General features: G+C 35.1%; 1 protein-coding gene across 1 annotated transcript in view; it reads left to right on the plus strand.

The window, feature by feature from the left end:
• UBR1 (ubiquitin protein ligase E3 component n-recognin 1) overlaps nt 1-27000 on the plus strand; it is a 133515-nt gene that overhangs the window by 65427 nt on the left and 41088 nt on the right. Inside the window, exons 15-29 of the mRNA XM_078448552.2 lie at nt 1591-1771; nt 4122-4183; nt 4464-4574; nt 5287-5352; nt 5619-5720; nt 7195-7258; nt 9394-9518; nt 12044-12096; nt 13877-13979; nt 14856-14904; nt 15308-15462; nt 18848-18947; nt 19904-20013; nt 22558-22644; nt 23589-23770. Of these exons, the coding sequence (XP_078304678.1) occupies nt 1591-1771; nt 4122-4183; nt 4464-4574; nt 5287-5352; nt 5619-5720; nt 7195-7258; nt 9394-9518; nt 12044-12096; nt 13877-13979; nt 14856-14904; nt 15308-15462; nt 18848-18947; nt 19904-20013; nt 22558-22644; nt 23589-23770 (1550 nt within the window). The remainder of the gene's footprint in view (nt 1-1590; nt 1772-4121; nt 4184-4463; nt 4575-5286; nt 5353-5618; nt 5721-7194; nt 7259-9393; nt 9519-12043; nt 12097-13876; nt 13980-14855; nt 14905-15307; nt 15463-18847; nt 18948-19903; nt 20014-22557; nt 22645-23588; nt 23771-27000) is intronic.

Raw genomic sequence — 27000 nt, forward strand, 5'->3', positions numbered from 1 at the left:
TTTCTTACAGGTCTTTCATTTCTACCACCTCATTTAAAACTGTGGAGCTATAGTATTCTATTTGTGTGCTAGACATTCCTGCTTAGATCTTACACTTACATTTCAAATTCAGAATATATTAAATTGGTTTGTCATCATTTCTTTCTACTTCAACTTAACATTTTCCCTTCTTGACTTCCAGTTTTCAATTAATGACACTGATTCAGATGAGATTGGGTGCGTTCAGAGTCGTATGGCTGTGATTCATGCCATATCAAGACAATGACACTATGATTCATACATTCATCCACACAGAAAATCTCAGAGCCACTGCATTCTCTGTGTTAGATGTTAGCAGAGTTTTCAGGGGGAAAAAGTTCTATGTTCACATAAGATTGAGAAATGTTAGGTTGAACAAAATCAAGTATGATTTTTCTTTCTAATGCCACTGAACTTTTCCAACCCTTTATGGTGAAAAAAAATTTTTTTTAATGTTTTTATTTATTTTTGAGAGAGGAGAGAGACAGAGTGCCAGCAGGGGAGGAGTAGAGACAAGGGGAGACACAGAATCCGAAGCAGGCTCCAGGCTCTGAGCTGTCAGCACAGAGCCCGACATGGGGCTTGGACTTGTGAACTGCGAGATCATGACCTGAACTGAAGTCGGATGCCTAACTGACTGAGCCACCCAGGCGCCCCTCAAGCCCTTTAAATTATTCAGTGTGCTAATTTTTAAGTGGAATATTCCCAAAATTTATTGGACCATAGCATTTGTTTCTCAGGATAAAATCAGTGTGAAAAACACTGTCTTGAAAAGTGAGTTTGACTCCTCTCTCCCTGATGTGAGTTTTCCTTAGCCTAAGTTTATTTTACAATTCTAACTTATTTCCTGTGAGTTCATTTTCTTTTTCCCTGACTGCCCCCATCCTAGTTAAGACCCTTATCACCTTAGACTTAGACTTCATAGTAATCTTCCTGTTGGTTCCCTTGTTTCCTAACATCACTCTCTCCAATCTGTCATCTTCATTGACACCCATTAATTCTTCTTGAAGCAGCATGTTGACATTGTTACACTTGAGACACCATCAGTATATTCCCATACTGATGGCAAGGCATATTTCCAGCTGCACTGCTCATTAATTTCATCCATAAAGCCTTTCATTTATCTAGTGTTTATTCCTTTACACTGCCTGCACAAGAGTTGTACTTCCCCTTTTTTCTCTGTTTACTCTTATATCTCTGCTTATTATACCACTGTCACCTCACTTTTCCCCATAAATTCTGCATATTCTTTTAGACCCCACTCAAAACTGCTTTCACAAATAATGTCTTCCCATTTGTTTGTAATTCTTTTTCCTCCCTCTTAGAGTAATTCGTTAGTACAATTTACATAGTACTTAAAATGTTTTACTTTGATTGTGTGTGTGTGTGTGTGTGTGTGTGTGTGTGTGTGTGTGTGTGTCTGTCTTATGTTTCCAACTAGTTTGCAGATCCTGTGGAAGTAACTGTGCTATACATGGAACAACTTTGTGCTTATATTTACTAAATATTTATTGAATGGTGTGGTAAAGTAGATAACTTGTTAATCTGTGTACATTTTTAATTTCCTTTTAGGAAGAACTCTTACTGGTGGCTTATAAAGAGTGTCACAAAGCTGTGATGCGGTGCAGTACAAGTTTTATATCTAGTAGCAAGACAGTAGTACAATTGTGGGGTCATACTCTGGAAACTAAGTCATACAAGGTATCTGAAGATCTTGTAAGCATACATCTGCCACTCTCCAGGACTCTTGCTGGTGAGTGTTTGTTTTTTGCATCTTTCTATTAGCTTTGTTTTTTAGATATTCAGAGTAGTAGAACTATTTCTGTTTTTGTTCTGTACTCATTATATACAAACATATTCATATCACACTGCAGTTAAGAACTGTCACTGTCCTTCAAAGAGTTGTCACCAGAACATTGATCTCGGGATGCTTGTTTACCTGGGCCTTTTGTTATTTGGGTCAGCTAATGAATCCTTTTAATATACACTGAAGGATTAACTTGGTAACTCATTTCCCACCCCAATTTAAATATGGTAAAATCTTGTTGCTGGTTTTTGTGGGTTTTTTTTCACTGAAGTATAGTTAACACACATTGTTACTGGTTTTTAACCCTCTTCTCTATGAGATTACACCAGTGTGTTATCTTTGTTGTTATTCCTTTCACCACTAAAAGAAAGAAATAAGATTCTCTTTAATCATTCTTTGATTTGCATTTCCATGTAAATTGGTCCTGTCAGGTTTTTTTTTTTAATAACTTTATGTAAGTGTATGTATGTATTTATTTATTTTTGAAGAATGCTGATAGCAGCTTTCTATTTAGTTAGTTAGTTAGAAAGTAAGGAAGCTCCATGCTTCCTTGAACTCACAACCCTGAGATCAAGAGTTGCATGCTCTACTGACTGAGCTAGCCAGATGCCTCTATGTTTATATTTTTAATTGTGGTAAATATACATATAACATAAAATTTATCATTTGAACCATTTTAAAATGTATAGTTCACTGGCATTAAGTACATTCATATTGCTCTGCAGTCATCAACCACCATCCATCTCCAGAATATGTTTCATCTTCCCAAACTGAAATTCTGTACCTGTTCAGCATAACTCCTCAATCCCCCACTCCCTGCGGTCTATGGAAGTCACCATTCTACCTTCCACTTGTATGTTTGACCCCTATAAGTACCTCACTTAACTGAAATCATATACATATCCTTTATAACTGGCTTATTTCACTTAGTGCAATATCCTTAGTTTACCCATCTTGTAGCATGTGTCAGAATTTCCCTCCTAGTTAAGACTGAATAATATTCCATAGTTTGTATATACCACCTTTTGCTTATCCATTTGCCTACGAATGGATGCTTGGGTTCCTTCTACCTTTTGGCTGTTGTGAATAATGTTGCTGTGAGTATGAGTGTACAGGTATCTGTTTGAGTCCTTGTTCTTAGTTCTTTGATGTATGTACCATAAGTGTAATTGCTGGTTCATAAAGTAATTCTACTTTTTAATTTTTTGAGGAACCACCAAACTCTTTTTCATAGCAACTGCACTGTTTTACATTCCCACCAGCAGCGTACAAGGGTTCCATTTTTTCCTGCATCCTCACCAACACATCTTCTTTCCTGTATGTTTTTTTTAATAGCCATCCTAATGAGTGAAGTGGTAGTTCATTGTTTTTGTTGTTGTTGTTTTAAGTTCATTTATTTATTTTGAGAGAGACAGCATAATCCTGGGAGGGACGGACAATGAGAGAGAGAATGCCAAGCAGGCTCCACACTGTTAGCACAGAACCTGATGTGGGGCTTGAACCCATGAACCATGAGATCATGACCTGAGCCAAAGCTAAGAGTCGGGTGCTTAACCACCTGAGCCACCCAGGCACCCCAGTTCATTGTGGTTTTGATATGCATTTCTCCAATGATTAGTGATTATTGAGCATCTTTTCCTGTGCTTGCCGGTCATGTTTATATCTTCTTTGGAGAAATGTCTGTTCAAGTCCTTTGTGTATTTTTTAATCAGATATTTTGTTGTTGAGTTGTTGGAGTTTTCTGTATGTTCTGGATATTAGCTATGTATCAAACATATGATCTGCAAATATTTTCTCCCATTCTTTGGAGTGCCTTTTCACTCTGTTGATAGTATCCTTTGAAATTATTGCCAAATCCAATGTCATGAAGTCTATTCCCTGTTTTCTTCTAAGAGTTTTACAGTTTTAGCTCCTATGTTTAGGTTTTTGATTCATTTTTAGTTTTTGCACATGGTATAATTGATGTGATTTTACGTCACTTCTATTTTTACAAAAAGAAATACTTAAATTAGTTTTCATTTCTTTTGATTAGTTAAGAGCAGAATAAGGATGTCTTGAGAGGCAGCACAGTATTTTTATATAACGTGTAAACACACCTTGCACTATGTAGGATCTTAAATACATTAATAATACTATGTTTTAAAATTAGAAGTCAAAAGTTTGCATTTCTAAACTCAGTAAATATATATTTAAACCTCATAAGTTTCCGAACTTGAGTTAATGAGGGATACATTAACTGGGTTTATTGCTTTTTCATTTCTCTCTCTCTCTCTCTCTTTTTTTTTTTAACCTTTAGGTCTTCATGTGCGTTTAAGCAGGCTGGGTGCCGTTTCAAGACTACATGAATTTGTGCCTTTTGTAAGTGACTCTATTAAGAGCTGATTTACTTATACCCTATTTCTAAACACCTCTTGGTTGATGAGAGGGAAGAAAAATTTTGAAACCTACCTGGATAATTCCCATTTAGTAATTTTAGGTTTGTATATAAGTACATTGAAATCTAAATCACCAAAACTTGGAGTTAACTCATTCAAGCCCATCTGTTTTACAGATGAGAAAACTGAAGAATGTCTAGTGCCATGACTTTGAGACACATCCAAGCCCTCTGAAAAATAATGAAATTGTTCCTCTCTTTCAGGAGGACTTTCAAGTAGAGGTACTAGTGGAATATCCTTTGCGTTGTCTGGTGTTGGTTGCCCAGGTTGTTGCTGAAATGTGGCGAAGAAATGGACTCTCTCTCATTAGCCAGGTATGGCAAGGCCTATTCACATTCATGTGAATGTGAGTGTGTTAATTTTCTGATTGTTTTTTCTCTTATATAATTTAACCTTGTGTCTCTGGATTTTGCTATTTGCTTTCTGTTTTCTTATATGAACTCAGAAATGAAAGTTCTAGTAACCATGTAGATATTTCTCCTAGTGAGTAGATAGATTAGGTGATAGCCAGTAGAAATGTGCCCATTAACATTATGAGGATTTCCTTACCTGGAGACCTATAGTCTTCCCATCACCTTTCTTAATAGAAGGCCACTTTAACAATTTTTCCCTCTGTTCTAGAGCAAATAAAGAGAAGTGCTTTTCCTAAAAGATGGGGAAACTGGACTTGTAAAGATACCACTTGGGAGAAAAATCGTGTTATGATTGATTGTAGAAATTAGTTTACTTTTATAGAAGTGGGGATTTTTAAATCAGAGGAAATAAATTCTTTTGTTGCACATGTTGAGAGAGTAATAATAAGAGCATTTTAAACTTGGAAGTATTTTCATGCCATATTTCCTTACTTTAAAATCTCACGAATCCCTTAGTGATTCATAGATTTACAGCTTTTTTTTTTTTTTTTTTTTTTTTGCCACTAAGGAGTTCTTGGAGTTTCTGGTTTAGAGAAAGTTTTAGGAATAGTGTTTGTTAAGAATTCTGTTTGAAATAAAACAATTCATGCCACTTCTATCTTTTATTTTACAGGTGTTTTACTACCAAGATGTTAAGTGCAGAGAAGAAATGTATGATAAAGATATCATTATGCTTCAGGTACCTATTGAAATTACTTTGGATACTTATGTCTTAACCTTCTTCGATCCCTTGTAGAGGGAGAGAAAAGATACAGTAATTATTTTTAACTTTATTTACTTAAATTTTTCTCACTGTTAAAACTTAATAGGGTATCATAAAAAATGGAAGGGATTACTACATTATCTTTTGCAGACTTACTTTATACTCTTTCTGACAGTCCTACTGGAGACAAATGTTTGTTCATTTAATACACATGGAACTGTCATGCTGCGTTTCTTCCACAGATTGGTGCATCTTTAATGGATCCCAACAGGTTCTTGTTACTGGTACTTCAGAGGTATGAACTTGCTGATGCTTTTAACAAGACTATATCCACAAAAGACCAGGTAAGCAACAGAAACTGACATGTGTGTCAATTCCAAAGGAAGTATTTTTGTTAACAATTTTAATCATATTTAGGATTTTTATTTCTTTATGTGTATTTCCAAAAATCACACATATACACATAACATGCACGTATATCTACATATGCACATATGTACTGTTTTTACTCTACAAAAAGTTAGAATGTTTAGATTAATAAAAGGAGAAGAAAAATCACATGAAAGACTGCCTCCTAGAAATGATCACCTTCTAAGTTTTGGTGTCTTGTTTGTTTTTGAAACAAAAATTGGATCATTTTGTATGTGCTATTTGGTTATTTGCTTTCTGTGCTTAATGAGATGTTGTGATAGGTTTAAATAAATATACCACCACTTTTTTTTATATCATAATTTTTAAAGGCTATATAGTATTGCGCTGTACAATTGCATTATACTTTGATCCCCGAATTGCTGAAGAGGTTTTCTAGTTTTTTGGTCTTATAAACATCTCTGTACCTCAGGGTTTAAACACTTGCCTAATTATTTTGTTAAGATAAATTTTTAGAAGAGGATTACCTGGAGAAAACAGTATGCTTTTTCTTAAGACTCTTAATACATATTGTCACATTGCTCTCAGAAGAGGTACTCAGATTTACACTCTTTAGCAGTGTGTACCTCTGTAGTGGCACTAGTATCTTTACTCTTTGTTGATGTGGTAGGTGAAAGGTGGTCTTTTATTTGTAGGTGTAGTTCTTTAATGAGCATTGAGGTTGACCATGTTTTCATGATTATTGGCCTTTTTTCCCCCTTTCTGATAGTAAATTATCTTTCCAACCCTTTCCCCTTTTTCAGTTTCTGTTAAAGTTCCTTATTTAATAAGGATATTTTTCACTTGTATTTGTTACATTTTTCATAGCTTATAATTTGTTGTACTGTGTAGTTTTGTTACATCTTCATTGCTTTCATATTTGATACAAACTTATAAAGTAGTCCTTACGTACTTTAAATTTATGAATCATGTTATTTTATTCTTTCAAATTAGAAGTTACTTGCAAAGGACCAAAGAATAGGATACAAAATACAAAGCTAATTTTTAGTCATGTTTTATACTTGGTGAAAAATGAGTATTTCATTTTGCTATACATTGCTTAAGTAAGAGGGGTGTTAAGGAAGAGTATTCTCACGAACTGGTATCTGTTATTTGAAGCCACTGTCCCACCAACCCAGGTAAGAAGGAAGTCATAAGAGTTAGTTTGTTGACTTAAGGCTATATGGTAATGATAATGAAAATAGTATTTGTATTGAGTTCTTATTATATGCCAGGTATTGTGAACCTTATGGAATTTGATGTCAGTAAAGGGAATTATTCACCTAATTTTCTGCTGCAGTCTGAAGGAAAATACTGGACTGCATGAACCATGAGTCTGATCCAGAAATGTATGTTTTGTAAAGGCTTTTGGTTCTTTTGTAACTAATTTATTCTTTTTTGATTCAATAGGATTTGATTAAACAATATAATACATTAATAGAAGAAATGCTTCAAGTCCTCATCTATATTGTGGGTAAGATTAAAACATTAATCTTATGAGTTGTTTTCAGAGAGAGCATTAATAAAAACTATAATTTATCATCTTACCCTTCTCGCAAATACAGCATAGAATATTAGAGATTAATGTGACTAATATGATTGATGTGTTTAGAAACCTAGCTTTTAAAAAGCACAGTTCTGTTACATCTTTGTTTTTCAATACCTGATTTATAATTATTTGGTCTTGTTTTACTGGAATACGATTATCCTAGTTAGAAATGTAGATGAAAAATACCTATACATTGAGTGCTAAAAATTTTATTTATATGTGAAATTTCAAAGTAATATAGGTCTTAGTAAAAAAAATTTTTTTTTCATTGTGTCATTCTTTTTACTTTGGGTAAATATTGGCCATACTTTTTTGGTTGTTTTTTTTTTTTTTTTTAATGTTCTGTATTATAGACTTTGTTGATTTTACGAGCTAAGTAAAATTTCTTGACTTCTCATTCTGGATATTGTTTCTTACTTTATGGCAGCAAACATGCTTTTTATTGTTAGTTCTTAGTGAGGATTCTACCCCTGGCTAAATCTGAAAACATGGGTTCATTTTACTTGTTTTCAGAGAGTTAGTTACTGACTGGCTGCTTGTCTCAGCAGAAAGTGTGGTGAACTTCATTGCCATTGCAAAGTGAGTTGTAAATGTGTAAAAGATTTTTAAATTGATGATATACTTTATTAAATTATAAAAACTTGAGAATTTTTATGTTTGTTCTTGGAATAGTGTGTGAAGAATTTCTAGTACTATATTTTTGCTGTTTTATATTTTTACTGTTTTATTATTGCTATTACTGTGTTTATCTAAATTTAATGGGTTTTTCCTCCTATGTGATTTGATTTTTTGTTAATACCTGCTATATTCCTGAGTACAGTAACTTCATTACTTTCATTATCATTAATACATATTAATGAGATATATATTATCATTTATATATATTATCATTTAATATGTATAATCATTAATATAATATATATTATATTATTATTTATATATACTATCATTATATATAATATATATTATCATTAATATATATGTGTTAATATATAGTGTTAACTATGTAATACTATATATTAACTATATAATAGTCTATAATACATATTGTATTATTGATTTTTAGGAATTATCTATAATATATTAACTATCAGAAGGATGCCATTTACATTTTTGGGGTCTTAGATTCATGATTTGTAAAATTTGAAGGTAATCTATGTGATCTCTGAGCTTTCTTATAGCACTAAATTTCTAGAGAATACTGTTTTAGGGGGAAAAAATTGAAAGTTATAAAGTGCTTTACAAATGTTAAGAGGGATGATCTATTTGAAATGAATTCATTTCACAAAAGTCATTCTTTGGCTAATTTATAGAATTTATCAAATCTCTTAGGCAGAAGCTTCCTGCCTGTGTAATAACTTTGTTATAGATATCATAAGAGTTTGTATATTACAAATCAGTGGTGACATAAGGCCAGATACCATAGGCCTTCTTAAGACAATGGGAATTAGATGCTTTCAACACCAGTTCCCATAGTTAATTTAGCTATTTTCTCTCTCTGTTTGGCAGTTTATTGAGATGAAAAATGGAAAATGGTCATGTGGGCATTTTAGCAACACCAGTCATTCCTGATACATATTACTGTTTTGTCATTTAATCCATAACAACATATTTAAGTATCTTGTTTGTGGGTTTTCACCTTATTCTGTCTTAAATAACAAATATAAACAAAATCAAGGAAGATCTTGAAAGAAAAGCTATTGTTCACTGATGGCCAGTAGTCTTTCAATGCCATCAGCCTTTTTTCTAGTATTAGAAACACATGCTAATTTAATTGAGGGGCCTTGTTTATAATGTGTGAGTATGTGTACATATACTTCTGTGTGTGTGTGTGTGTGTATAGGTTAAGAGAAGGCCTGTGTTCTTTGGATCTCTTCATTTTTCTTCCTCTGTCTTTTAGCAAATAGACTTTTGTTCAGATTTAGGAATATGTCCAAATAATTTCTGGTCCCTCTCTCATAGACTTAATGCAGTATTCTGTGTATTAAGTGTTCCTGGTAGAAGAGATTTAAGTAGAAAACAATTGATTGTTTTACTTTTCTTTTCATTGTTTGTATTAGGTGAGCGTTATGTACCTGGCGTGGGAAATGTAACCAAAGAAGAGGTCACAATGAGAGAAATTATTCACTTGCTTTGTATTGAACCCATGCCACATAGCGCCATTGCCAAAAATTTACCTGAGAATGTAAGTCCAGCATTGTTGTTGTTGTTGTTTTTCTTTTTTTGGAATTGGAAACAAAACTACTTTGAAGTTTTAGGAAAATTTATTTAATGAATTTTGCAGATCTACAACTATTCATTCTTTAGTGGTATAAACTTTAATAATTCTGGACTTCTGGGCATTAGGAAACATTTTCGAAATATTATGGCTATTTGGAAAACATCTTAGAGCAAGAAACTTCTTGGCTTTTGCTTACCTCAAAATAAAAATTCTCCAGAGAAAAGGGGCCTCCTTGAAATACTGAGACTATTTGAGTTATATTAGTCTGGATCTTCTGAGAAGCAGATGTCTAAGACAAAACATTTAAGAATTTATTAGGAACAGTACGTATGAGAGAAAATGGTGAGGAAGCTTGGAAAAGCTTGGGAGCCATCAGACTGTGAGGCAAAATTGATTCCAGGTGAAAGTAAGAAGAAAGGAAGGTTAGATAGAAGCATTCTAGACTGCTGGGTAATCCCATCCAGGCTTGATGTCTTCCCCTCTATCCCACAGTGAGCCTGCATTAGTATCTCTGTTGCCTCTGGCTGGAGGTCTGCAGAGTGCAGTCTCATGGCCACAGGTGATATTTAAGTTTTTGTATTTGCTGACAATTGAAGTAATAGTCCTAAAGATTATGGGTCTCGGGGCGCCTGGGTGGCTCAGTCGGTTGGGCGTCCGGTTTCGGCTCAGGTCATGATCTCACGGTCCATGAGTTCAAGCCCCGCATCGGGTTCTGTGCTGACAGCTCAGAGCCTGGAGCCTGTTTCAGATTCTGTGTCTCCCTCTCTCTGACCCTCCCCTGTTCTTGCTCTGTCTCTCTCTGTCTCAAAAATAAATGTTAAAAAAATGATAATAAAAAAATAAAAAAGATTATGGGTCTCATATTTTTTCTTCTGGGATTTAATTATGAATTAGAACAATAATTCTTAAAAGAGAATTGGACTTATCTATCAAGGTTTTCCAGAGAAATAGAATAGAGATAAATTTTGACTGTTGGTCATTTTTCCTAAAAAAATATTTGTATCTTTTTCCAGTTTTATTGTTTGTTTTTAAATTTTTTTATTGTTTATTTTTGAGAGAGTACAAGCAAGGGAGGGGCAGAGAGAGAGAGGGAGACACAGAATCTGAAGTAGGTTCGAAGCTCTGAGCTGTCGAGCCTGATGCGGGGCTCGAACTCACAAACTGCGAGATCATGACCTGAGCTAAAGTGGATGTTTAACTGACTGAGCCACTTAGGTACCCCTTTTTCCAGTTTTATTGTTAATTGATTCTCAGACTCATTTGGCATATCACCTTCATAATTTCTACATATCCATCTACCCATTTTATAATTATTAATACATTTTAAGATTAATTTACATTTTTCTTGGCATCTTTCTAAGCAATACTATCAGTGAAATAGGTTTAGTTTCTGGATTTTTTTTCTAATATGTATTAAAATAAGTGAGTAACTATTCACAATTTTAAAAATATATAACTGTATAACATAAAATAATTTCATACACCACTAGTGATATACATATCATACTTTGCAAGAAGAATGCTTTAAGGCATACCCTAACTTCATTGCTTATCCCAAGTGCATTATTTTATTTTATTTTATTTATTTTGAGAGAGAGAAAGAGGGAGCACAAGCAGGAGGAGGGGCAGAGAGAGAGAGAGAATCCCAAGCAGGCTCTGCAGTGTCAGCACAGAGCCAGACGCGGGGCCTGAACTCACACATTGGATCATGACCTGAGCCAGAATCAAGAGTCAGACGCTTAAGTGACGGAGCCACCTAGTCCCCCTACTATGTGCGTTATTTTAAAAGGAGGTTAAATGCCTCAATTTTTGCAAAATTATTATGTGCTTACTTTAGTATCTCAACTATGTTCTTATCCTGATTTTAAATGACTTCATTAAAAAAAAAAAATTCCTCGATCAAGGAAAAGTCCTGGCCAATCAGAAAATTATTATAATGCAGAAGCCAGACTACATTTGGACATCTACATGTGTTTGGCTGTAGATTCCATTTATTTTATAACCTTGGTTTTAGGTATTGGTACAGCATGGGCATGTCCTTAAATGATGTGGGTGATGAACATAATAAATAAGGAAAACTCTTTTTCTTTTTTTTTTTAAGTAGTGTCCACACCTAGCCTGGGGCTCGAATTCACAACCCCTAGATCAAGAGTCACATGCTTCACTGACTGAGCCAGCCAGGCACCCTGAGCTCTTTTTCTTTGAACTGTTGGGTGTGTGTTTGTGTGTTTATATACATAAATGTATATGAGGGCAAATTTAGATAAAATTTCTTCCTTAAGTAGTTTATTTATAGATCTTATTTCTGTTAAGAAATTGGTTCCTCAAAACAATTGGTTTCAGACCCAATTTTTTTATACTGGAAGTTGATCTTTTTTTATTGTTTACAAAGTACTTCAGGAATGCTGTTGAAATGTATTGCAGTTCACAGTAAGAGAAGGAAAAGTCATTGCATGAAGGTAAAAATGACAAAAATATTGTTTCAACAGGAAAATAATGAAACTGGATTAGAGAATGTCATAAACAAAGTGGCCACATTTAAGTAAGTACTTAATATTTATGCTTATTTTGGGAAGTAGACCAATCTTTGGTATTGTACATTGGATATTTGTAGAAGCTCTGAAGTCCTTGCCTGAACTCCTAAGAGCAAGAATGGAGTACAGATGAAAAAGGGTGAAAATGAAGGGCACACAGTTAAGCACTGAGTAATGTGTTTGTTGAAAAAAATGAGTATTTTTGCATATATGGATGTTAAGAAACTTAGTAGAAGACCATGGGGGAAGGGAGGCAAACAATAAGAGACTCTTAAATACAGAGAACAAACTGAAGGTGGGTTGGGGTGGGGGAGAGGGGAAATGGGTGATGGGCATTGAGCAGGGCACTTGTTAGGATGAGTACTGGGTGTTGTCTGTAAGCGATGAACCATGGGAATCTATCCCAAAAACCAAGAGCCCACTTCACACACTGTTTGTTAGCCAGTTTGACAATAAATTATATTAAAATTAATTAATTTTAAAAAATGAGTATTTTTGGAAAGTATATGAGAAATACTGATTCATGATATTAAGTGACTTAAATAGTAAGTACACTTGGCCCTTCAACATGTTCAAATAGCATGAGTCCACTTACATGTGAAGTTTGTACAGTATAGTACTGTTAATGTAGTTTCTCATTTATGATTTTCTTAACATTTTCTTTTTGCTAGCTTACTTTTTGTGAGAATATAGTGTATGATACATTTAACATACAAAACATGTATTGACTATTTATGCTATTAGTAAGGTTCCTAACCAGTAGTGGGCTATTAATAGTTAAGTTTTTGATTGATGAAAGAAATAGAAGATGAACAAATAAATATTCCATGCTCATGGATTAAAAGAGTTAATATTATTAAAATCTCCATATTATCCAAAGCAATCTATAGATTCAATGCAATCCCTGTCAAAATACCAACAGCATTTTCCACAAAACTAGAACAAATAATACTAAAAGTTGTATGGAACCACAAAAGACCCCAAATACCCAGAGCAATCTTGAGAAAGAAAAAAAAGCTGAAGGTGTCCTAATTCCTGATTTCAAGATATACTACAAAGCTATAGTAATCAAAACAGTATGGTCAGAATGACCAACATAAAAAATAGATGAAACAGCAAGTGTTGGTGAGGTTATGGAGAAAAAGGAACCCTCTTGCACTGTTGGTAGCAATGCAAACTGGTACAGCCACTGTGTAAACAGTATGGAGGTTCCTCAAAAGGTTAAAAGTAGAACTACCCTACAATCAGTAATTGCACACTGGGTATTTACCAAAAAGTACAAAAACACTAAATCAAATGGATACGTGCACCCCTATGTTTCTTGCAGCATTATTTACAGTAGACAAATTATGGAAGCAGTCCAAGTGTCCATAGACAGATGAATGGATGAAGAAGACATGGTATATATTATACACTGGAACATGATTCAGTCCTAAGAAAGAATGAAATCTTGACATTTGCAACAGTATAGATGGAGCTAGAGAGTATAAGGCTAAGCGAAATAAGTCAGAGATCAGGTCTGTAAAATATCAAATAAACTTGCTCAAATTTGTTTAAATTTCTTAATTATGAAACACAACTGAGCTGTTATCAGGACTTTGAGCTTGCCATATAGGTTTTTAGTTTTACTATTGGAATGAAATTTCTCATTTCAGTTTAAGCAAGCTGATTGAGATATGATTATTTCTTCTAGAGTTTGAGTTTTAATTACTGTTTAGGTTCTTATTTTGTCAGTATTGTATACTGTAGAAACCCTGCAGTTCATCTCTGTATTTTCTGTCCGTTTAGGAAACCAGGTGTATCAGGCCATGGAGTTTATGAACTGAGAGATGAATCATTGAAAGACTTCAATATGTACTTTTATCATTATTCCAAAACGCAACATAGCAAGGTAGGAAAGGATATCCTCTTCAGTAAATAAGCCTAAAATGCTTTATGCTTTCTAACTCTGCAGGAAATTTCGTGTTTTTTTTTTCTATAGTTTTATATTGGTTCTCATTAATAGAGGCCATTATCTCACCCAAGAAATTAAAATTGAATCAGTAATGTTACCTAGTATACAGGCAGTATTTAAATTTTTCTGATTTACCAAAAATATCCTTTATCCCGGTCTCATGGGGAGGAGGATTCAGTCAAGGATCATGCACTTTATTTGGTGTCATGTTTCTGTAATCTCCTTTAATTTAGGATGATGTTTTTGCCTTTTTTGTCTCTCATAATATTGCCATTTTATAATATGCCATTGCCACGTAGAGTATAGGCTAGTGGTCTTTTAGAATATCCTACATTCTGAATGTATCTGATTGTATTCTCATGATTAGATTCAAATTAAATGTTTTGGGGTAAAATATTATATAGATAATACGTTGTATCAAATCAGGCACATGATGTGTATTTGTCCCATTAAGGGTGATGTTAAGTTTGATCACTTACGGTGATGTCTGGACTCGTCCTTACAAAATGAATAATTTCCAGGCCGCAGTACAATGCCCTGAATATAATAGGCACGAGATGAATATTGTTGACTGAAAGAATGGGAACTAAAATCTTGAGGAGGGATGTTACTCATCTGTTTTGCAGTGGCTTTTCCTAGGACAGTCATTTTATTTCTGGCACCAGGTAACATTTTTAATACATCAGTATATAAGATATTTTGGTAGGCTCCTGGATCTTTCCTGCCTGCTTCAAAGTATTCCATTTGTTTCATGCTTGCCAAGCAGTATATTTAAAGATAGACTTTTTTTTTTTTTTATATATATACACATAGGCAGAACATATGCAGAAGAAAAGGAGAAAACAAGAAAACAAAGATGAAGGTAAAAAGTGAGATTCTGATGTGACTCATTTTGACTATTTTCTGTGGTTTTGTATCAGCCTAGTATATAGTGTTTTTCACTTTTGTTTTTGTTGTTTTTAAGAGTGGGCAACTAATGAAAGTGCATAGACCCCTTTATTTCTTGTCCTCATATTAAGATATGGCTTACATCAGTGGTGATACAATTTTTAAATTTATAGCAAATGGAGTTTACTTTGGGCGACTGATATAGTGACTTATATTTCCCTTGACATTGATGCATTCAGTGCTTTAAAAGTAACAAAAATCATGTGTTGTTTTGCATGTAATCCATGATTTTGATATACGCAATTTAGCGTGTAGGATAACCCAAATAAAAATGTACTTGTTTGTCTCTTCTGCCATCCATCTCCCACTCACTTTAGCATTACCACCACCACCACCTCCTGAATTCTGCCCTGCTTTCAGCAAAGTGGTTAACCTTCTCAATTGTGATATCATGATGTACATTCTCAGGACCATATTTGAGCGGGCAATTGACACAGATTCTAACTTGTGGACTGAAGGGATGCTTCAGATGGTATGTGTACCTGAAATATTTTCTCTACTTCGAATATTGTCTTTACTTCATAGAGTGCTTGAGGATCCAGGGAGAATATTTTTGGTCTTTTTAACTTTAGTCCTAGGGGTCATTAAAAAGAGTTTAGATGTGGCACAGACTTTCTTAGTGACACACATTGTCATGTTTTTTAGTATCCTTACTCTTGGGGACCATTTATATTACAAAAAAAGTGGGGGGCATCTGGGTGGCTCAGTTGGTTAAGCATCCTACTTCCACTCAGGTCATGACCTTACAGTACGTGAGTTCAAGCCCCTCGTTGGGCTCCATGCTGACATTGTGGAGCCTGCTTGGGATTCTCTCTCCCTCCCTCCCTCTCTCTCCCTCACTCTCTCTCTCCCTCTCTCTCTCCCTCTCTCTCTCTCTCTCTCTCCCCCCCTGTTTCTCCCTCTCTCTCCCTCTCTTTCTCCCTCTCCCTGCCTCTTTCTCCCTCTCTCTCCCTCTTTCTTTCTCCCTCTCTTTCCCTCTCTCTCTCCCTCTCTCTCTCCCTCCCTCTTTCTCCCTCTCTCTCCCTTTCTCTCTTTCTCCCTGTCTCTCCCTCTCTCTCCCTCTCTCTCTCTCTCTCCCTCTCTCTCCCCCTGTTTCTCCCTCTCTTCCTCTCTCTCTCCCTCTCCCTCCCTCTTTCTCCCCCTCTCTCCCTCTCTTTCTCCCTCTCTCTTTCTCCCTCTCTCTCTCTCTCTCTCCCTCTCTCTCTCTCTCCCTCCCTCTTCCTCTCTCTCCCTCTCTCTCCCTCTCTCTCTCTCCCTCTCTATCTTTCTCCCTGTCTCTCCCTCTCTCTCTCCCTCCCCCCGTCTCTCTCTCTCTCTCTCCCTCTTTCTCTCTCTCCCTCTCTCTCTCCCCCGTTTCTCCCTCTCTCTCCCCCTCTCCCTCCCTCTTTCTCCCTCTCTCTCCCTCTCTCTCTCTCTCCTTCTCTCTCTCCCTCCCTCTCTCTCCCTCTCTCTTTCTCTCTCTCTCTCCTCCCCTCTCCCCCTCTCCCTCCCTCTCTCTCTCTCTGCCTCTCCCCCACCCATACTTTCTCTCTCTCTCAAAATAAATGAGTAAACTCAAAAAAAATTGGGAAGGGGGACCCCTGGGTGACTCAGTCAGCTAAGTGTTGGACTTTGGCTCAGGTCACAATCTCGCAGTTTGTGGGTTCCAGCCCCACATCAGGCTCTTTGCTGACAGCTCAGGGCCTGGAGCCTGCTTCGGATTCTGTATCTCTGTCTCTCTCTACTCCTCCCCTGCTCATGCTCTGTGTCTCAAAAATAAATAAATGTTAAAAAAACTTTAAAAAAAAGTTTTTTTTAAAAATCCTGCCTGCTAATAGTAAATTGTCATATCTTTTTTGCATCATAATTTTCTATATTTCTTATTTCACTTGAATTATGAGCAGTATAATAAAGATTTGAAGACAGATTTGGTTACACCACTTTTTATTTAGGAGTAAAGAATAATTTCCCTGTTGGTAAGTGGTGTAAGTATAATTAGTTCATAGAGTTTTTTTTTTTTCAACGTTTTTTTATTTTTATTTTTGGGACAGAGAGAGACAGAGCATGAACGGGGGAGGGGCAGAGAGAGAGGGAGACACAGAATCGGAAACAGGCTCCAGGCTCCAGGCTCCGAGCCATCAGCCCAGAGCCTGACGCGGGGCTCGAACTCACGGACCGCGAGATCGTGACCTGGCTGAAGTCGGACGCTTAACCGACTGCGCCACCCAGGCGCCCCAGTTCATAGAGTTTTTATGAGAATTAGCTCATTAAGTGGAAGCAGCTATTTTTCTTAATACAATTATAAATTACTTAATAATGTCACCTTTGGTAGCTGTAACTGGATATTTATTTAACTTAATTTAAAATTTAACTAATTTAATTTAATTAATTTTCTTTCTTCCGTGGCTGTTGTTGGTATGGAGGCTCTAAATGCTGTCATACCTGTATGTGTATCTCAGTTTTTGTTATAGCAGTGGTAAATACATGAGTAAAAAATTTCAAACCATGGAGATATTTTTGAAATCAAAAATTAAAATATCTTTGCCTACCTCCTAGGGTCATGCCTAGAAGATAAACACTGTTACATGTTTGTCATCTTCCTGGGGTGCCTGGGTGGCTCAGTCGGTTTAAGTGTCAAACTCTGGATTTCAGCTCAGCTCATGATCTCACAGTTCAATCTGCTTGGGATTCTCTCTCTCTCCCTTTCTCTGTCCCTCCCCTGCTCATGTGCATGCTCTCTCTCTCTCTCTCTCTCTCTCTCTCTCTCTAAAAATAAATAAATAAACCTTAAAAGGTTTGTATCTTCTGGAAATCATTCCACATTAGCAAATATAGGCCTATCTTATTCTTATTTATTTATTTATTTATTTTTAATGTTTATTTATTTTTGAAGGAGAGAGAGACAGAGTGTGAGTGGGGGAGGGGCAGAGAGAGAGGGAGACACAGAATCCGAAGCAGGCTCCGGGCTCCGAGCTGTCAGCACAGAGCCCGATGCGGGGCTCGAACCCACGAACCGTGAGATCATGACCTGAGCCGAAGTCGGACGTTCAACCAACTGAGCCACCCAGGCGCCCCATGGGCCTATCTTATTCTTGATAGATGCATATTCCATTGTTTGGATATCAGTAGTGCATTTTACCAGTCTCCTATTTATAGACATTCTTAGGGTGTTTTTAGGTCTTTGTATCACAATGAAATTTGTACATCCTTTTACAAATATCTTTGCATACTTGAGACTGATTCTTAATACTAAGTCTGTACCTTTATATTTTGGATAGATATCGTCAAATTGTCCTTCAAAAATGTATATCAGTTTACTTTCCCATCACCAGTGTGGTGAAAAGTATCTGTTTCCCAGCACCTCAGCCAACTCTGTATTTTACTTAACTGTAAAATTTTTGCCACTTTAAAAGATGGAAAACAGGGTGGTCTTATTTCAGTTCACATTTCTTTCATTTTAGTGAGGTTGACTATTTTTCATATGTGTATTTATCATTTCTCTCTGTGAGCTGCTCATTCATAACCTTTGCCCATTTTTATGCATAAGATTGCTTATTTTTATACCTTCATTTAAAATATATTTACTTGAGGAATCAGTTTCCTCTTTCCTCTTCCTCTTCCACTTTTCATTGGTGCCTGGGTGGCTCAGTTGGTTAAGCATCCAACTTCGGCTCAGGTCATGATCTCATAGTCCATGAGTTTGAGCCCTGTGTTGGGCTGTGTGCTGACAGTTCAGAGCCTGGAACCTGCTTCAGATTCTGTGTCTCCCTGTCTCTCTGCCCCTCCCCTGTGCTTGCTCACGCTCTGTCTCAAAAATAAATAAACATTAAAAAAAACTTTTTTAATACAGGTTTTTTTTTTTCATATTCCTCTTTCAGGCATTTCATATTCTGGCATTGGGTTTACTAGAAGAAAAGCAACAGCTTGAAAAAGCTCCTGAAGAAGAAGTGACATTTGACTTTTACCATAAGGCTTCAAGTATGTTTTAGTATTAATTTTCAGTATAGTTTCAGCTAATTACCAAGTGAAAGTTTAGCTCTTACAGAGTGTTAATCTGCCACTCATTAAAGCATAGACAATTCTGAAATTGTTTAAGACGTTTCCTAGCATCTTTAGTTCTTAACTAATGTTTTCAAAAATAAAAGTGTTTTTTTAATTCTCTGCTGTATCTTTTTACTGCGTGATCCCCCCCCCCCTTCTTTGAATGGGAGATAAATATATTGATGGTTTCTTACTTGCCTTCTTTGTCTAGTATTACCAAATATTTGCTGCTTGATCAACCATAACATTCACACTACCCATCTATGGAAGTTATTAATGTTCCTGAATGTAAACTGATTGCAGACATCTGAGTGAATGATAATGTGTGTGTTTGGCACTGTTTTTTACCTGGCAGAACAGGATAGGTTTAGATTAGATTTTTAAGTTTTATTTAGATATTTATTAGATTAAGATAGTTTTCATCAAAGCACATTCCAGGGACATTGATTAGGAGACCAAAAGGAGAAAAGCTTCTCTTTTTCTATTTATAAACTGAGTTTTTTCGATCCTTGAAGACATCATATACGTATTCAGTTTATGGGCATAAACAGCCCCCACGTTCATATTTTGGGGAGGTTTGGTTCTAATTAACTACTTTTATTAGACAATGAACCAAGTGGAGGAAAGGTGAGACACAGATCCTTAAAAGTAGCTTTCACTTAGCCCCAGTGGAAAATGTATTAAGAATTTTAAAGTAATTCAAGTTTTTCATGTTTAATTTAGTACTGAGTACTTCATGTCATTGCAGATTCTTCCATTGAAAAATTAATGTATTTAAGGAAGTGATTGTGAACTTTGGCTATCAATGTGAATAACATTAACTATAAATTATAATTTATACATAATTATGAAGGTACTCATTTATGATTTGTAACTTTTGTGTTTTAAAAAAGGATTGGGAAGTTCAGCCATGAATGCTCAGAATATACAGATGCTTTTGGAAAAACTCAAAGGAATTCCCCAGTTAGAAGGCCAGAAAGACATGATAACATGGATACTCCAGGTGAACCTGATAAACTAATCATATCTTGGTTTATATATTTAAGAATCCTCTGTTTGCCTGTAATGTTAAACTACTGTTCTCTAACTGTAAAGTCATTTACTATTGATTTCGTGGTCACTCACATGTTTTCCTATTTTAGTGAAAGGATTTTTTTTTTAATTTTTTTTTCTTAATGTTTTTATTTATTTTTGAGACAGAGAGAGACAGAGCATGAGCAGGGAAGGGGCAGAGAGAGAGGGAGACACAGAATTGGAAGCAGGCTCCAGGCTCTGAGCCATCAGCACAGAGCCCGATGCGGGGCTCGAACTCACAGACTGTGAGATCATGACCTGAGCCGAAGTCGGACGCTCAACCGACTGAGCCATCTAGGCGCCCCTGAAAGGATTTTTTTTAATTAATTAAAATTTATTCATTTATATCATTATTTAGTCGGTATCTATTGATTGCCTTTTATGTGCCATGGTCATTTCTAGACACTGAACAAGATAGATAAGGTGGTTGCTGTTGTGGAGCATATACTAGTTCAGGTACAGGCAATAAACAAGAAAAGGATAATCAGAAAAAAAAAGAAAGAAAGAAAGAAAAGGATAATTCAGTAGATGAATAGAAGGTAACTTCAGATGGGTAACCAGAAAGGCCTTTCTTAGGAGGTGACATTGAAACTGAATGACATGGAGCCAGTCTTAGAAAAATCTGGAAGAGTATTCCACACAGAGGGAACAGCACTGCAAAAGCTCTAAGGAGGCCAGAAAGAAGGCCAGTGTGACTGAAGCACAATGAGAGAAGGAGAAAAAGGTAGGCAACAAGGTCAGAGGGACAGCCAGGGGCCAGATCATATAGAACTTTCCAGGTGAAGGTAAAAAGGTGGATTTTATTTTTGAGAACAGTGGGAAAGCACTGAAGGATTTTAAGTGACATAGTATTGTCTGTACTTTTGTAAGATCACTCTGGCTGCTGTGGGGTAAGTGGATTATAGGGTATAAGAGTAAAAGCAGGGAAACTATTAGAAAACTGTTGCAGAAATCCTGGTGAGAGATAAGCATGACCAGGGCTCGGATGCAGATGGCGAGAAGCTGGACTGATTCAGGTGTAATTTGGTAGTAGAATCTGTAGAACTTGCTGATAGATATGGTGGACGAGGGAGATCAAGGAATCAAAAATGACTCCTGCATTTGGAGCTTGAACTGTTGGGTGGATGGCAGTGCCTTTGGGGAGGAGTGAGTAAGGAAGGGGTAGGGAGAGAAGCTGGAAATAGTACTTTAATGGGAATCCTCCACATGGAAACATGAAGCCAAGGTTTTGGAGCTTCACCTCACTGGACTTATTAAAAGATTCTGATGTTATCAGATAGATATTGTTTTGATAACTAGAATATGGATTGATTAATTTCCATATTCATATCAATTGGAGATCTTTGTACTGATTTGTACTTCAAGAAGTTGGCTTTTTTTATTCCTTAGAGTAAGTCATTAAACATGTTTGATATAATTAGATTTGTGGCTATAAGGTAATGTTATTATTAAGGTTTCTCTTGAAGCAGAATTCACAAAGAAATTTAGTATTTGTGTTAAATTTGCCAATATAATTACTTTAAAATACAAAAACAAAACAAAGTAGATAAGTTTACAACTTTTATTAAGAAAATAAATTGAACTGTAATTTATTTCAACATGTATGTCTTGCAGACACAGTGTTATATATTAGAGATCTATTCCTGAAAATTGATTTTCTTGTAGAATACCAAAGTTTATTGTCAAAATATACAGAAGTACAAGTGTCCACTGTTAAAATCATTAGGAATTTTCCTCAAATGTTCAATATAAAGTTGTGTTGTAAGTTCCTACTGGGAGGTATTTACACATGAGACTGAGACTCCTTCAAATATAAACATTTTGTGGATGGATGTACTATCCTATTGCTGAAACATTGGTTTTTGTTAAAAACAACGAGACTGATCTATGCAAGCTATTATGGAAACATCTTCACAGATAAATGATTAAGTGAAAATGGAAGATAGGAAATAATGTATATGGTAGGATTGCTTTTGATGAGAATATGTGTAAATATAAAGAAATATGTATTCTGATAATTTTTTCATGCAAACAAATACTAATAATCTTTAATTTAGTTGATTTTGGGGAGAGGGACTTGATCAGGGAGAGGATTTCATTTTCCATTTTGTATTCTCGTCTTTATATGCCTTTGCATTAAAATAAGTAATTTATAATCTAAAAAAATTTTTTTTCCCTAGCAAAAGCAGAGAAATGCTAATACCTACAGATGGAATTAGCTAATTTTGTTGCCTGCAGCCTCCTGCTTAGCTGTTTTGCTAATCAACTAGGGCAGGTGTTTGTCACAGTCAGGAGTCACTTTTTATATACTTAAAACTACTTATATAACTATTTATATGCATGACTGTGTGTATGTAAAGTTTAAGTCAGAGATGTTTGGTGACGTGATGACAAAATCAAATTAGTGAATTTTTCTGTTTCTTATCAGTCTAACCAAATCTTTTTTTTTTAACATTTCATCTATTTTTCATAGATGTTTGACACAGTAAAGCGATTAAGAGAAAAATCTTGTTTAATTGTAGCAACTACATCAGGATCAGAATCTATTAAGAATGATGAGGTAATAACATTATATTAATGGTGATGTTCTTGGTCTTTGAACTTTACCGGTTTAAGGTAGCTGCTGCTTTTTTATTAGAAGGAAGCTGTTTGTTGTAAAGTTTGTGAGATTTCCCATCTTCTTTTGTTCATTGTGTTTCTGTACCACAGGGATTAGTGCTGCTTGACACATAGTTGTCCAGTATAATATATGTATTTTACAAAATCAGAGGAAATTGATGTACGTGGAGCTCTGTCGGAAATACCATATTTTATTAATTTTTAAAATATTTTAATATCTGAAATTGGGATATATCCTATAATCAATGACTTCTTATAATTTAGTCAGCATTCTTAGTGGAACATAAGAAAATGGTACATCTTAGATTCAATGAAATGTAGTAATATTCAGGTTATGATGATTCTAATCTTAAAATTATTAGAATACTATTTATTACTTATGATTTTTTTATTATAGTTTGTAACTATTCCTCCTAAAAGAATAACACTGGACTTAAGTTAGAATAAACAATAAAAAGACACCATACATGTCAGTAATATTGTTAAAGTTCTCAGTTTTAGCAATGCATCTAGTAGTAACTGTTAGATAGTGTCAGGTTGGTCAAAATTGATTAAATGTCAGTGATTAAACAATTAACATATGATTTAAAAATTTTGTTTCATTTAATTTTCTTAGTCTACCTGCATTGAGTATGAAAGACCATTTATTAGATATTTAAAGTACTTGGGGCTTTTAGATTAAATTATTGAAATAACCAAAAGAGCAATTAGTTGTATGATAGGATGGAGCCTATATGCTAGTTCTGAGACATCAGATTGAATCTAGGCTTAAGGGGAAATCAAGTGTTATCAGACTCTTACTCTAGGAAGTTTTGCTTGACTGAATAGTGTATGTCAATTTTAACAATGGATCCTACCTAATTTTTGTGGTTTTTTAATACCCAGATTACTCATGATAAGGAAAAAGCAGAACGGAAAAGAAAAGCTGAAGCTGCTAGACTGCACCGCCAGAAGATCATGGCTCAGATGTCTGCCTTACAGAAAAACTTTATTGAAACTCACAAACTGATGTATGACAGCACTTCAGAAATGTCTGGGAAAGAAGACTCCATTATGGAGGAAGAGAGGTAAAACCTAGCAAAACTAAAAATTAGCAACTCAGTTTTTTTGAGGGAAAATGACATATTCACTTTAAATAAAATCTTTCCAAAATATGTTTTGTAGTAAGAGAAATTATACTGTGTTTAAATTAGCAAAAACACAGTGGGAACTCTAAGGTATTATTGAATGTAAGTTTATGTTGATGAACAGTTCAAGTGCGCAATAGTTTGTTAAAAGCCTTTATGTACAAAAAGGAAAATGGAAATGGTAAAAATCGAAATCAGCTTCTGTTATCTTGTATAAATGAGGGCCCCTTTAGGTACACATTTATATATCAGTTCATATATTCCACCGTTTTTATAATTTCTGGTAAAAATGAGTGTAGTTACTACGGGTTGAAAAAAAAATCTTTCACCTGAAAAAGGTAGTTTATATTTGTTTTTCTTTTTTTCTTGAAGAGAAAGAAGACACTGCCTGTAATTGTAGTCATGGACAGCACATTACAATGGGAATCAATAAATCTGATTTTCTGAGTTCTGCTGTGGTGTGCTCTTGGGGAAATCAGTTAACCTTCTGAGAGCCACACTTTGTGAGCTCTTGTATGGTTGCAGTGTGAAAAGGAGGGAAAATAAGGATACTTTTAAAAGCACTCCAATTTAAAATGTAAATACCTCCTATGGTTTTTTTTTTTTTTTTTTTTTTTTTTTTATAATTTATCGTCAAGTTGGCTAACATACGGTGTATACAGTGTGCTCTTGGTTTTGGGGGTAGATGCCCATGATTCATCACTCATGCACAACACCCAGTGCTCATCCCAACAAGTGCCCTCCTCAATGCCCATCACCCATTTTCCCCTCTCCCCCATCCTATGCTTATTTTTAAAAATAAGCTTTGACTGCTCTTTAAATAATGTGTGTTTTGGATAGTTTTAAAAAATTGTGCTTTTGCAATAACATTAGAAACAGACATAATTTATCTGTCATCTTGAAGCAGGGTACGTTAACAAGGACCACAAAGAATAAAGACTATATATTTTAAAGATAAAAAAAAAAAAAAAATATATATATATATATATATATATATACACACACACACATATATATACATATATACATATATATATATGAAGGTAAGCTATCCTTAGCTGACAATAGTAATAGAACTAGAAATTAATATAAAACTTTATAAACAATTCACAGAAGTTCCAACCCTGGAGATACTTTATATTAGCAACATGCTCTTTATGAAAAAGAGACTACTGTATGTTTAGCCAAACAAGAGGATAGGAAGCAAAAAATGTGCTCAGAGTTAATTAATGGCCTCAATGCTTTTTATTTATTTTTATTGACTGATTGCACACATAAATTATTGTGTTCTAGTTGAAAACAATTCAAATAACACAGTTAGATCCCTTAGACCATCCTCTGCATTCCTGATCTTTCTGCACAGATAACCATTGTTAATAAATAACTATTGTTCTAGGCCTCTTCTATGCATTTATTAACATATATGCATAAATGAGTATTGGTTTGTGTTTTTTAATAGTTTATTTTACCATACCTTTGGTTCTGCAGCTTGGTTTTTTACTCAGTGTTTTATAAATCTCTTCATGTCATTCCATATAGGTCTATTAGATTCTACATGATTCTTTATGTGTGAATATACACTATTTTGTTTGTTAGATTTGGGGCATTTAAGTTGGTTTTCCCTTATTTTCTAATTTTCCCTTAATATAAACAATGTGTCAGAATATTTTTGTATATTTGCTCCCTTGTACAATTGTATAAGTACTTCTCAAGAGTAGAATCTAATATGTGAAAGTACTGGCTCATCATTATTTTAAATTTTAATAGATACTATCACAATAAAACTCCAATGTAGTTTTACCAATTCCTACTCCCAACAATGTTTGAGAGTTCCTATTTTCTTCATTTTCATCAATGCTTATTATTATCATCAGTACTTGAAAATATTTGATAGTCAACATTATAAATCTCTGCCAGGCTGAATTTCCCTATTACTAGTTAGTACTAGGTTGAGCATCTTTTCATATGATTGTTCACCAAATTCTTTAAAATGTTTGAGAGAGAGAGAGACAGAGAGAGAGAGAGAGAGAGAGAGAATGAACTAGTGAGGGAGGGGCAGAGAGAGAGGGGAACATAGGATCCAAAGTGAGCTCCACACTGACCCCAGAGAGCCCAATATAGGGCTCGAACTCACAAACGGTGAGATCCTGACCTGAGCTGAAGTTGAACGCTTAACTGACTGAGTCACCCAGATGCCCCCAAAAACATTTTAATTACACAGTTATACTGACACATTTTCCTTTTAAAAATCAGATGTCAGAGATAAAGCTACTTCTGTTTGAGCACTGGCCTAAATCTGGGACTCCTTTCTGCCCTTCCTCAGAAGATATTCTGGTTATAAATTTTATGTATCTCCTGTCAGAATTTCTACTATGCTATTACCTGTAAATATATGTAACCATAGAAATTACATAGTATCATTCAGTCTTTTGTTTTATTTGCGTCAATGGTATTATGTGTCCTTCTGCAACTTGTCATATTCACTTGGAAATCTATGCTCTATGTTCTTATGTACCAAACGAGCTCAGTGTTTCTCAGTCTTGGTATTTGGGCAGCAGTTCTTTTTTGTGCTCCATGAATTGCAGGACAGTCCACGTCTCTGGCTGCTCATTCACTAAATTCCAGTAGCGTCCTGTAGTCCTTATGGTACCAAAAGGTAAACCTTACCTCACATATTGCTGAATGCCTCCTATGAGGTGGTACCCCATCTAGCATTCAAATTGCACCTTTTAATACTGCTTAGTATTCTGTATGGTGTAATTTCACTTACATTGATGATGAACATTTAAGTTATTTCCAGTTTGTTGAATGATCTGTGGCAATTCAGGGACCTTCTTGCACAGGTAAAGAGGCAGTATTGCAAAGCAGTTCAGAGCATGGCCTGTGAAGTCAGATCACATGGGTTAGATCCAGGCTCTGCTACTATGTAGTGATGAGTCATTAGGTAAGTCTCTTACTGTCTCTAGGCCTCAGTTTCTTCATCTTAACAATGGAGGGTAATCTTAGTACCTACCTCATAGGATTTGTTGGAAAGATTAAATGAATTAATGTAAAGTATTTGAAACAGTGCCTCACATCACAATCAGTGCTTTACAAATATTCGCTATTATTATATTATTATTATACACATTGAGTACATGTAAGAATTGCTAAATCATTAAGATGTAAGT

Source organism: Panthera onca, chromosome B3, assembly GCF_046562875.1.
Source record: "Panthera onca isolate mPanOnc1 chromosome B3, mPanOnc1 haplotype 2, whole genome shotgun sequence".
Classification (NCBI taxonomy): Eukaryota; Metazoa; Chordata; class Mammalia; order Carnivora; family Felidae; genus Panthera; species Panthera onca.